Genomic DNA, 12,066 nt, shown 5'->3' on the forward strand with positions numbered 1-12,066 from the left:
AATATCATCAACACTTTACTCTATCCCTTTCCCCGTCCAAGGCTAGGGGTGATAGGCTTGGCCATGAGGAGAAGGGAAGAGGTCCCACATCTAATTTGTACTTGGTTATCATGTTACCATTGGCTCTATTTGTTTGGGACCAAGAGGCTCTGGGTACTTAATAGCAGATTAAGCAGCCAAGCTCTGGATAAGAAGCTAAGACTCTGCCGGCTCCTGATCTGCCATTCATACCAACTGATTATTGTGTTTACTGAGGCTGGCAGTGGAAATGGGGAGGAGGGGAGATAGCCCCTCTGGGTGTATATATATGAGAGTCCCCAGTGGTTCTCTTCAGCTCAGAGAGGACCTCAGGAGGTGGTAACTGTGGGAGCTGCTTGAAGAAGAAACCAATCATGATGAAGTTGCTACTTCTTGCCCTTGTCTGCCTCCATTTCTCAGAGGCAAACAATGTAATCAAGTAAGTCCTGAGTTTAAGGGGCGGTGTTTGGAGAAAACTGATGGCAGGGAAGAGGAGAGAGAAGGGAGAAGCACAATGTCCTGGGAAGAGCCCTGAAGTGGGGGTTAAAATAAGTGGGTTGGAATGCTGGCTCTGTTGCTTATTAACTGTAGTATAATGTGCAAGTCAATTAAACTCCTTGGCCTCAGTTTCCTTATAATAATAATAATGGTTAGTATATGTATATTGCCTGCAGTGTCACAAAATGCTTATTTATTTGTAAAGTATGTAGCACAGTGCCAGGAGCATAGTATGCACCGTATAAATGCTTATTCCTGTCCTCTCCTCCTCCATCTTCCATTCCATTGATCCATACACCAACTCTGGGAAGTAAGTGTTACTGATATTATTCCCATTTAACAGACTAGGAAACTGAGACACAGAGAACTTGAATGACTTACTCAGTGTCCCATAGCTAATAAGTATCAGAGGTAGGATTTGAACTCGGGTATTCCTGACTCCATGTTCTTCCTTTCTCAGTACTGAGCCATCTATCTGCTCCCCTAGCTACAAAATGAGTTAGATAAGATTTAAGAGACATTATGGAAATGGTATTAATGTCTTGACTTGGCAGTCAGAGTCCTAGATTCAGGTCCTGGATCTGTCACTTACAAGCCAGGTGAATTTGGGCAAGTCCCTTAAAGCCTTCTGGACCTTAGTTTCCTGATGTGCAAGGTGAGGGAGTTGAGCTAGAGGACCTCTGAAGTCCCTAACTGCTTCAGGTGTATGAGCCTATGATCTTAGGAAAGAGGGAGGAGGACCAGGAAAGGTAAGTGATTGTGTGATCATCAAGAAAGTTTGTAGCACCAAGACTTCTGAAAGGCAAAGAAGGATCCCAAAGAAATGGAGCTATGGGGGAAATGGCCATAGTAAAGAATTGACTTAGTACCTTCAGGCTCATCCTTGCCATCCTCACCCTCCAACCCAGAATTTTCAAAGTCCATGACAATTCAATTAAAATCAAGAAGCATTCACTAAGCACTTACTGTGTATAAGAGAGCCATGAGACTTTCTTTTCAAATGAAATAGTTCCTGAAGAGACTTCTATTCTATGGGGAGGGAGGGATGTGATGGTGGAAAGAAACAAGCATTTATTAAACTCTTACTATGTGTAGGTATTATGCTAAATAGTTTACAAATATTATCTGTTTTGATTGTCAAAATGACCCTGGGAGGTAGATGTTATAGTTGTAGGGAATGAGGAGTGATGAGCCCCATGTGTAGAGTGGGACCTGTATTGTGTGGGGCTCTAAGGGAGCAGAAAATATCTATTTCTCCTTTCTTGCCACCGTTCCATGGGAGACATTCATTTCTGCCAGGAACTGAAGCAGGAGGTAGGGACTAGAAGCCACTCTGGATTAGAATTCTACCCATCTGCTCCCTTAAAGATTTTGAGTGTAGGAGTTATAACTAGGTTCCATCTAACTTCTGATCACTTTGTCATTTTGAGTAGAAGAAAGATCCCAAGCTCTATATCCAAGACTTGATCCCTTTCTCATCAAATATCAGCTTCAAAATGAACACTCATAGATAATAGCAAAGAACACTGATGTATCCAAATCATAGCAAAACAGATATCAGAGAAAGTATGCATAGGAGAATATATACCAGGCAATAGAGAATGAAGAAGGTCTCCAATTGAGAGTGAAATAACTCAGCTCAGCCAGGAGAAAGTCTTAGGTCTATCGTAAGAGAAAACTTGCCAAAATCTCTAGGGTAGCAAGCTGTGGATACAGACGTGATGGGGATTGCTTGCTCCTCTTGTGTCTTGCCAGAGTCCTTTACTTTAGTAAGCTGAAGTGGGGTTGACCTCTTCCTTCTTGTCTCTGGGAAGCTGGAGGCCAGAAGTACCTGAAGCAATTCAGCTTTGAAAGAGTCCTAAAGAAGAGAGGTGCTCTAAGAGTCCCAAATGGTACTGGCCCTGAAAAGCCCGAAAGAAGAACTAAAAGGGGTCACTTGCTTGGAAAGTCCCAAAAGGCCCTGGCACAGATTCAACTCCCTGACCATTTGCTAACTCCAGCCTGCCTCCTTAACTCAGGGCAGAACATTGATCTCTACCAAATAAGAAGAGAGTCCTCTTCCTAAAGGCTTGAGGGAGTGATTACATCATTAGGCCATTTTGAAATTAATTAACTGCAAAATTAATTTTTGAATTAACTGATGTGAATTGATGAGTTAATTGATACAGACAGAGGTCAAGAGATTTGCCCAAGGTCAAACACTTAGTGTCTGAGGAAGATTTGAAAGCAGGTCTTCCTGATTCCATTTCCCAAGCTGTTTTCCCTATGTCACCTAGCTGCCTGGGGGATAGTAGTGAGTCAGGGAGAAAATACAACCCAGGCAGAGAAAAAGGTAGAAAAATATCTACAAAGAGGCAGCTAGGTGGTGCTGCAGTGGACATAGAGTGCCAGTCCTGAAGTTAGAAAGACTCATATTCGTGAGTTCAAACCTGGCCTCAGAAACTTCCTAGCTGTGTGATTCTGGGCAAATCATTGGCCATATTTGCCTTAGTTTCCTTAGCTGTAAAAAAGCAAATAACAAAAAACTAAAAAAGGAATGGCAAACCACTCCAGTTTCTTTGCCAAGAAAACACCAAATGAGGTCATAGAGAGTCAACTGAAATAACTCAACAAGCTACAAAGACAATAGAAAGGAACTTCTGAGTAGAGAAAGAGCATATTACCATCTGGAGGCCATCTTGGAAGGTCTTCTATAAAAGATGGTAACTGAACTGAGAAGGCTAACATCTCATTGCTGAAAAGCTGGGTGTGAAAGAGACCAGGTGGCATAGACATAGGCCAAGGTAGGAGGGAGTCATGGCTCCTGTCTCTGAGCTCTTGTTGGCTCTGGTCTGTGGAGCCCTTGTTGCTGGATTCTGGATGGGTTTGGTTGAGTGAGGGAGGAAGTGAGTTCTGGGCCATTTGCACTGATAGCTCCTCCTACTGCCCCCTCCCAGGGTGCCTCTAAAGAGGTTCAAGTCCATAAAGCAGGTGATGAAGGAGAAGGGTGTGCTGCATGACTTCTTGAAGGATCACAAACGGGACCCTGCCACCAAGTACTTTAACCGGTTTGCTACTGCCAATGAGCCCCTGGACAATTACATGGATGTGAGTGAGCATCTCTCTCTCTCTTCAGCTTGAGGGCTGACTCCCTGCTCTTCTGGGAACCTTGGGACCCTCATCTCAGAGTGTTCCAGTCAGCTATGATGAGCATCTTGTTGGGGGAGGGTCCTGAAAAACAGCAAAAAGGAGACATGCTCTCTACCGTCAGGAAACTCCCACTTTAAGGGAAAAAGTCTTTACCTGGAGGGGCTTTCCATTTTAATGGGTGGGGGTGACCATGGTGAAACACAAGATGGGCCCTGCCATGTTGTTGCATGGGCAGGTGACCTAAAGATAAATGGGAATAGCTAAGGAACAGGTTGGATGACAGTTTCAGGAGCCTCCGAGATCTTGGGTGGTTAGAACATTTGGCCCCATTGAATGTAATGAAACTGCAAAGAAATAAAGGCAAAGTCTTAGACTTGGGTTAAAAACATTCCACTTGTCATTTGAGTTATCTCAAAATGACTCCAGAGTCAATCAGTTTTTCCCTCACCAGAATTCTTCAAACCAAACCTAGATCACCATGGCTCAGGTGCTTTACAGAAAGCATCTTTCAGGTATTGCTTGGATTAGATGAACTCTGAAGTCCCTTCCATCTGGGAGTTTCTGTGACTCTGTGGCTGGGGACTGAAGAAGAAGACAGGTGTAAAGGGCATAATGCAATTGTACCTACAGCCGAGATTGCTAGGAGCTGCTAGACTTCAGGTGGTCAGGGCATGATCTGAGTGCACAGGCCAAGTAGCAATTCTTAAGCAATTATCACGTGTCAGGCACACGATAGGACTCTGCAGTGTGTTGACCCAACCTTCCTCCCTAGGTATCCTACTATGGGGAGATCAGCATTGGCACCCCAGCCCAGGACTTCCTGGTCCTCTTTGACACTGGTTCCTCCAACCTGTGGGTGAACTCCATCTATTGCAAGAGCGAGGCCTGCAGTGAGTACCTCAGGTGGTGGGAGGAAAGGGAGGGAGAAGGGTTCACATGTAGAACATATGGCACCTACTTCCAAGGAGGCAAGGAGGGACTACTGGGTGGACTTGAGGGTCAGAATGAACTAGCAAGTCCTTCAAGTTCACATAGCCTCCTCAAAGCAGAGCTGAGAAGAGTCACTTTTATCTTACTGTATTCTACTCTAACCTACGTATGTTTCTGATGCACCTACTCTGTAGCTGTGGAGGGGGTGGGATGCAAGGGAAGTACAAGACTTGGTCCTGGCTCTGAAATTTTCCTAGATATGCAGGACATGCATAGACCTGCTCTAGCTCTGGTCAGTATGCTTGAGTTTGGGTCAGTGTAGATGTGGTTACTGGGCAGAAATGGGAAAGTGGAGAAAAACCATTTGGGAAGGAATAGAAGGTGTGGTTAGGCATGATGGCAGCTGCGAAGGGATAGAGGAGATACATAGTTGGAAGCTGCTGCTCCCCAGAAGGGGAGGTGGTTGTAGGTCAACCTTAGCTCACCCCAGTTCCTATGCCTTCTGTACACCTCTTGGAAAACCTGGATTGAAATCCTGCTTTTGGTTTCTTCTGACTTTGATAAGACCAGCAGGTCAACCTTACTGCCCCAAAGCAACTCTTTAAGACTCTCAATCAGTAGGTCAACTAGGATGCATGAAGTACCTACTGTGTGCTAGGCACAGTGCCAAGTGCTGCCTTTATAAGACTGTAAGTTGCAGGGAATTTCCACACTGTGATGGTGACACACCCACAGAATCACAATTGTGGACCCCCTCCCAGCCAAAGATAGAATGTCATTATGTGTCTGATTGGACAGTGCCAAGAGTAAGTACTGGAGGAGTTTGGGGTTGGGGGAGCTCCCCGTTGGCTAGGACTGGTCAGGTAAGACTTCATTAGAGAATCAACCCTTGAACTGGGTTGAGAACAATGGCCAGGATTTGTATCTTGAGAGTTAGAGGTGGTGGAGCCCTTAGAGGTGAAAAGGAAAAGAGAAGGAAGGGCACTCTTCAAGGCTAAAACATGAGAATTCCACTTGGGACAGAGCAGACAGGAAAGGGAAAAATCTGTGGTATTCTTCTTTAAACCCCAAACCGTGAGGGACCTGCCTCTGCCCTCCTGAAGGTCAGCCCTTCACTGTCCCAGTCTGAGGGCTGGAGGTGAGAATAGCTGATTCCACAGACAGTGGTAATAGTAACAGTGAGTCATGTGATATCATGCTGTAAGTGCTAACAGACGTATGGCTACTACATAAGAAAGAAAGCACAGGTATTATTATCCTCATTTTGCAAATGAGGAAACTGAGGCCTTAAAAGGTTATCTGACCTTGCCAGAGTCATGTGGCTAATGAATAGCAGAGATGAGACTTGAACCCAGATCTTTGGACTCCATGAATGCTCTTTCCATTGCGTTACAAGGCAAAGAAGTGGGAAATGGGGTGACGAGGTCAGGACTCAGTGGCATCTACTGACATGCTCTTTTTGTCTGAGCAGCCACTCATTCCCAGTTCAACCCCGATGACTCTTCCACCTTCTCCACCGATGACCAGACCTTCTCTATCGAGTATGGATCAGGGAGCCTTACTGGATTCTTTGGCTATGACACTGTGACAGTGAGTGGTTATTGGGAGCATATGGTAAAGGGGAGTGCACGCTTGGAAACCTGGGCGGGGGGAGCTCTGCTCCAGTTACCAGATTTAGAAACCCAGGAGTAGGGACATGTGGGATTACAGCTGCTAGAGGCAGCAAGCTGGGCCCTAAGGTTCTCTTCAAGTTTGTTGAGAGACTGTGCAGAGATGAGAGGCAGCTCTGCCTCCCTGGTTTTTCCTCCTCTTCCTTCTGCCTTGAGCTTCGTCTGTCTTCATTAGCTTTAAGGAAGATGGGGCATGTGGAGAGGATGATCAAAGCTAGGTGTCATGATACCATCCTGCAGAAAAGGCCCCAAGATCCTCGATCTTCCCTTCCTGCTCAAATCCCTCCCCACCACAAGAGCTGCATCAGAACAGAGTCTGAGTGGGTCATGACCTTCTCCTCACTAGCCTCACTAAGGCAGAGACACTAAGCTCTTCTGTAGGCCTGGAGGAAAACTGTTTTCCCCATGACCTTCTCCTGAGCCAGCCCTTCCTGATGGACTTCTTCTGCATCCCCACAGATCCAGGGCCTCTCCATCAGCAACCAAGAGTTTGGCCTGAGTGAGACTGAACCTGGCAGCACCTTTGTGTATGCCGAATTTGATGGAATCCTGGGCCTGGCCTATCCTTCCATCAGTGCTGGTGATGCCACCACTGTCATGGAGGGTTTACTGGATGAGGACCTGCTCAGTGACCCTGTCTTTGCCTTCTATCTTAGTGGGTAAGTGACTCGGTTTACTTCTTCCTCTGTTCCCTTAGCCACCTCCTGACCGTATCCCTTTTCCTGGGGCCAACAGGTGAAATTCTCTATGGCAGGGTTTCTCAACCTGGGCTTTATGAATATATACATGCATACATATATATATATATATACACACACACAAATCCATAAAAGTTTTTCAATATGGTCAGTTTCTTTTGTAATCTTATGCATTTTATGCACTTAAATATTGGATTGTGTGAAAGGGGTCATAGGCTTCACCAGGCCTCCAAAGGGATGTGTCTTACACACACACACACACACACACACACACACATACACACAAGGTAAAGAACCCCTGCTCTGTGGCTCTTTCCTTTCCATTCCCCTCCCAATAGGGAAATTGATGAATTCACTGGTATTTGTTGAACACTTGCCATGAAGATGATATGGGGATGGGGATGGCTCAGGGAGGGCAGTGGATGTAGGGAAGCTAAGAGGTAGTCTCTGCCCTCAAGAAGCTTACTGGGGATTAGTTGATGGAGAGGGAGGAGTTCCTGGATCAACTTGATAAGCATATGGGCAAGTGAGGAGGACAGTGAGGAGACTGACCTGACTGGAAAATCCTGGTGCCTGTTGGGGAGCAGTGGGATATGCGTTGGACAGGGATGTTGAGGCCAGCTTGTGGAATCTCTGGAAGGCCAGGCCGAGGTTTGCAATCAAAATTCTTCCCCTTTGCCGAGCTTCTATTCACAGACTCTGAGGGATAGAGAGGCAGGAGAAACTGTAGAGACCATTGTGTTCATCATCACTTTAGGACTGGAAAGCATCTTGGAGGTTATCTAATGTAACCTCCCTTTACAGATGAAGCCACTAGATAGGGAAAAAGATGTGACCTGTGATTTCAGTGGTAGAAAGAGTTCCCAGGGAGGAAATTCTACCAATGAAAGTTATTATTTTGTTTCTTGTTGAATCATGTCTGACTCTTTGTGACTCCCTTTGGGGTTTTCCCCCCAAAGATTCTGCCATGAGTTGCCATTTCCTTCTGCAGTTCATTTTATAGATGAAGAAAGTGAGATAAATAGAGTGAAGCCCAAGTTCACACAGCTAGTAAGTGTCTGAGGCTGGATTGGAACTCGGGAAGATGAGTCTTCCTGACTCCAAGCTCAGCACGCTATCCACTGCAGTGCCACCTAGCTGTTCCAATGCAACTTTGGGAATTGCCTAGAAGTTAAGTGACTTTCTTAATCTTCACACAATCACTGCAGTCACAGATGAGACTAGAATTCCCATCTTCCTGGCCCTGGGAGACCACCTCTCTATCCATTTTGCCAAGCTGCTACTGCAAAGATTCAGAGGCCTGGGAAATGTATCTTCCTAGTGCCCTAGGATTGTCTCAAACAATGGTCTCAGGTCCAAAGCTCACTGACCACTTGACCCTAGTCACCAAGAATGACCTTGGCTGGCCTATCCCTCCTTCATGTGGGAAGTAGAGCAGTGCAAGAGGGGTTGCTGAGGAGTAATCAGGGCCTGTGGGCTAAGTAAGAACAGTTGTGGGAAGAAACGGGGAAAGAGAAGGACCTTTTCTTCCTTGCCTGTCCCTGTCTCCTCCCCAAAGGTAATATTTCCTCTTTGTTCTTAGGGATGAGAGTTCTGACGATGGCGGGGTACTCACTCTTGGAGGAGTGGACAGCAGCCTGTATACTGGAGACATCCACTGGGCCCCTGTCAGTGAGGAAGCTTACTGGCAGATTGCCATTAGTGGGTATGTGAGGTGTGGTGGCAATAGGGGGAAGGAGTCTCAGGGCAGATATATGAATGAAGATTATTCCTTCAAGGTGAAAAAAATAGGGCCTTAAATGGGAGACATTCAAAGTCTAGGGAGAAAAATGAAGGCTCCCATGGGTTGATATCTTGAGACTTTATATAAAATAGGAGTTAGAAAGAAAGGATGAGGGACCAACTCTGTGATGGGTCCTTAAATGAGAAAGTTGAATGAAGAGAATAGAAGTGTGGGACTTATGTCCCAATGAGGGAAGGGGACTGAAGTCAGAACACTTCCACTGTCCCCAATCCTGGTTCAGGGTGGAGGGAGTAAGCCCAGTAGATTCAGATGCTTTGGAATGAGGGCCACCGAGATGACCCAGGCTGGGAATTCCTCAAGCTGGGTTTTCTCTGAAATGAGAGGAGTGGTATTTCCTTAGCAAAAGGCAAATGGAGGCTGATGTGGGAGAGAGCACCTTGAATGCAGGCAAGGGGAGCGAAGGCACATGAAGAAGACCTGTCTCACATCAGGGGCTTTCTTCCTGCAGATTCTCTATTGAGGACGAGTCTACTGGCTGGTGCTCTGATGGTTGCCAAGCTATTGTGGACACTGGAACTTCACTCCTCGCTGCTCCTGAGTCTATCTTCTATGATCTGATGGAGTACATTGGAGCTGAGGAGGATGAAGATGGATATGTAAGGGATCCTCTTTAAGCCTCAGTTTCCTCCTCTACACAGTGGGGATAAGTATACTGGGATTGCCTATTACACTGGGTTGCAGGGTGGAAAGCATTCTGTAAATCTTAAAGTGGTTAGTATATACAAGCTGCCACCATCATTTTTGGCTCCCCTAAAGAACCCTGCAGCTCTGACTCCTGTCTCCATTCATAAGGGTTACCTTCAGAAGTAGGAGTCCCTTGGTTGGGGTATGGTTTGATTAGTGCTGTGGGGCAGGACTGATATGAAGAGAGTGGATTGTGGGAGGTAGAAACTGGGCCAGGAAGTCTCTGATGGGATGGAGCTCTTAAGCACCTGCCCCCATATACATATCTTTCTTCCCGTGTCTCCCTCCTCCAGTACTTTGTCAGTTGCAGCAGTATCGACAGCCTGCCTACCCTAAGCTTCAACATTAACGATGTCGAGTTCCCCCTTCCTCCCTCTGCCTATGTCCTTGAGGTGAGTCCCCTTCATTCCCCCATCTAGGCATTCTTGCCTCATCAGGGGTGATACCTGTGAGCAGGCAGGGTAAAGGAGGGAGGAACTGTTCTCTGTCTTTGGAGGGTGGTGAAAAATGGAGTTGTAGGATAGAGGAGGGACCAGATCACACCCTAGGAAATACCTTCCTCCTTGCCCTCCACATTTCTTGGGATGAGAAGGATGAAAGAGCACAGGTTTGGGGGACTGGAGGAAACAGATACACCCCTATTACTTAGCTCTTCCAGGATATAACATGATAGAATCATAGATTCTCAGTATTGGAAGGAGCATCAGTGATAATTGGTCCAACACTCACATAAAACTGTCATCTCTGCTACCACATCTCCATGAAATAGTCATCAACATCATCCAGAATACTCTTGGGGATGTGGAGCACATTGTCTCATGGGGCAGCCTTTTCCATCATGCAGCTCATAGACTTGGGGCCAAGAGCAGAGAGAGGTGGTTAGAAGTCAATACTTAGCCCTCTCTAGTTACTGGGTTGCTCATTCCTCAGGGAACTTCCCTGACTTGGCTCCTGTACTGTATTTTGGGCATTCTCTTGGAGGACTGACTGCATGGGCAGAGCAAAGGTAGATAGGTAGACAAGTAGGGAGATAGATAGATGGATGGCTAGATACATGAGAGGTAGAGCATGTGTCAAATGCTTACCATGTGCCAGGCACTGTGCTAAGAAATTCAATGTGGCTCATGGGATATGAAAGTCTATTAGTCAATAACAAACATGAAATAATATGCTCAGCACGGTGTTGTCACAGAGTGTATGTGTGTTCTTGTGTGTGTGTGTGTGTGTGTGTGTGTGTGTGTGTGTGTGTGTGTGTGCGTGTTGGGAGCTATGGAGAGTTAGAAAACATAATGTTGGCTCTTTTGGATTTTCCAATATAAGCGAAAAAGTGGTTAAACAAAGAGAGAGAACAGTGCTACCAAGCAATGAGTGTTCATTCCCTCCCCCTCCCTTCCCATCTCCTTAGTGGCTAGATTATTCCAGGGAAGGGACAGGTCCTTATGAGATGGGATGGCCACTGAAGGTTTTCTAGAGAAGATGGAGAAGTTTTCCTGCCCAGAGAAAGAAGCTGAAGCCTAAGGCACATATCTCCTGCTCAATGAGTCCTACTTCCAGAAAGTCAAGGCCAGCTTCCTAGAGGAAGTTGGTCTTTGTGGGATAATGAACTCACATTCTCTTCTTTTCCCCTCCAGTATGAAAGCAGCTACTGTGAGGTGGGGATCATGGCCACTTACCTGGATTCCGACAGTGGCGAGGCACTCTGGATTCTTGGGGATGTTTTCCTCAGGCAGTACTACTCTGTCTTTGACCTTGGCAACAACAAGGTGGGCTTTGCCAGCCTAGCCTAAGCCCCTCTTCCAGCCTATTGTCATCTCCGTGGCTCTTGGGATTGTCCTCAAGTCTTCTTCTCTTCTTCCCTCCCTTTCTGTTGCTCCTGATGGATACTAAATCTTCCTTGTGGGGCCTGGGAATTTATAAATAAAAATCATTCTAACCCTTCATTCATTTGTCTTTTCATTCAATGACTATCAAGCCTTTTCTGCATGGGAATCCATGTACCAGGTTTTGGTGCGAGTACCTCTGGAGATTAGATATGTCCTGATTCCAACTGTTACTGAGCTTACAGTCTTGTGGAGAGATAGAAATACCAACAATGATAACCTCATGATCAATCCATTTGAGAAGTTTCAAGGAAAATGGCATATGAAGCCTGAGGAGGGCTGGGAGGGAAGGTAATTCCTGATCAGTGGATCATTCTCACTTCCAAATGCTCTTTGTGGCCATGGAGGAGCTGGGGTGTTGGGGAAGGTTAGGAAGCTTCAGGAGTTGGGTAGGTGTTGGGTCTATTCTGTTGCAGAATTTGGTTTTAGCACCAAGTGTCCAATTGGGATTGCTTGATTCTGAACGGCTCCATCTACCTACCATGCTCTAGTCTTTTAGTAAGTCCAAAGTGTTTGTTCTGCAATGTCTATCAACCAATTAATGAACAAGAGTTTATTTACCACCTACTCTGTGTGCCAGGCACTGGGTCTCCTCAAACTGTTCATGTATTGATCACTCCCAGGCCCCATACTGCCTGTGTGCCACACTGCCTCCTCAATCCTTTCTTTTATAGTTTATATTAAAATATGTAATATGATGACTTCATTTATTTATTTCTATGAATAAACAAGAAGGTAAAACAATTGACTAAAGC

The 12,066-nt window shown here is 45.9% G+C and overlaps 1 protein-coding gene across 1 annotated transcript; it reads left to right on the top strand.

Moving 5' to 3' along the window:
• Positions 1 to 345: 345 nt before the first annotated feature.
• On the top strand, positions 346 to 11,371 carry LOC110204033 (gastricsin-like). Its single transcript, XM_020980400.2, has 9 exons — positions 346 to 457; positions 3,453 to 3,603; positions 4,418 to 4,535; positions 6,047 to 6,165; positions 6,705 to 6,904; positions 8,526 to 8,648; positions 9,196 to 9,343; positions 9,725 to 9,823; positions 11,063 to 11,371. Exons 1-9 carry the CDS (start codon positions 393 to 395, stop codon positions 11,216 to 11,218), a joined length of 1,179 nt encoding a protein of 392 aa, XP_020836059.1. The 5' UTR covers positions 346 to 392; the 3' UTR covers positions 11,219 to 11,371.
• Positions 11,372 to 12,066: the final 695 nt, after the last annotated feature.

Source organism: Phascolarctos cinereus, unplaced genomic scaffold, assembly GCF_003287225.1.
Source record: "Phascolarctos cinereus isolate Bilbo 61053 unplaced genomic scaffold, phaCin_HiC Scaffold_65;HRSCAF=596, whole genome shotgun sequence".
Taxonomy (NCBI): Eukaryota; Metazoa; Chordata; class Mammalia; order Diprotodontia; family Phascolarctidae; genus Phascolarctos; species Phascolarctos cinereus.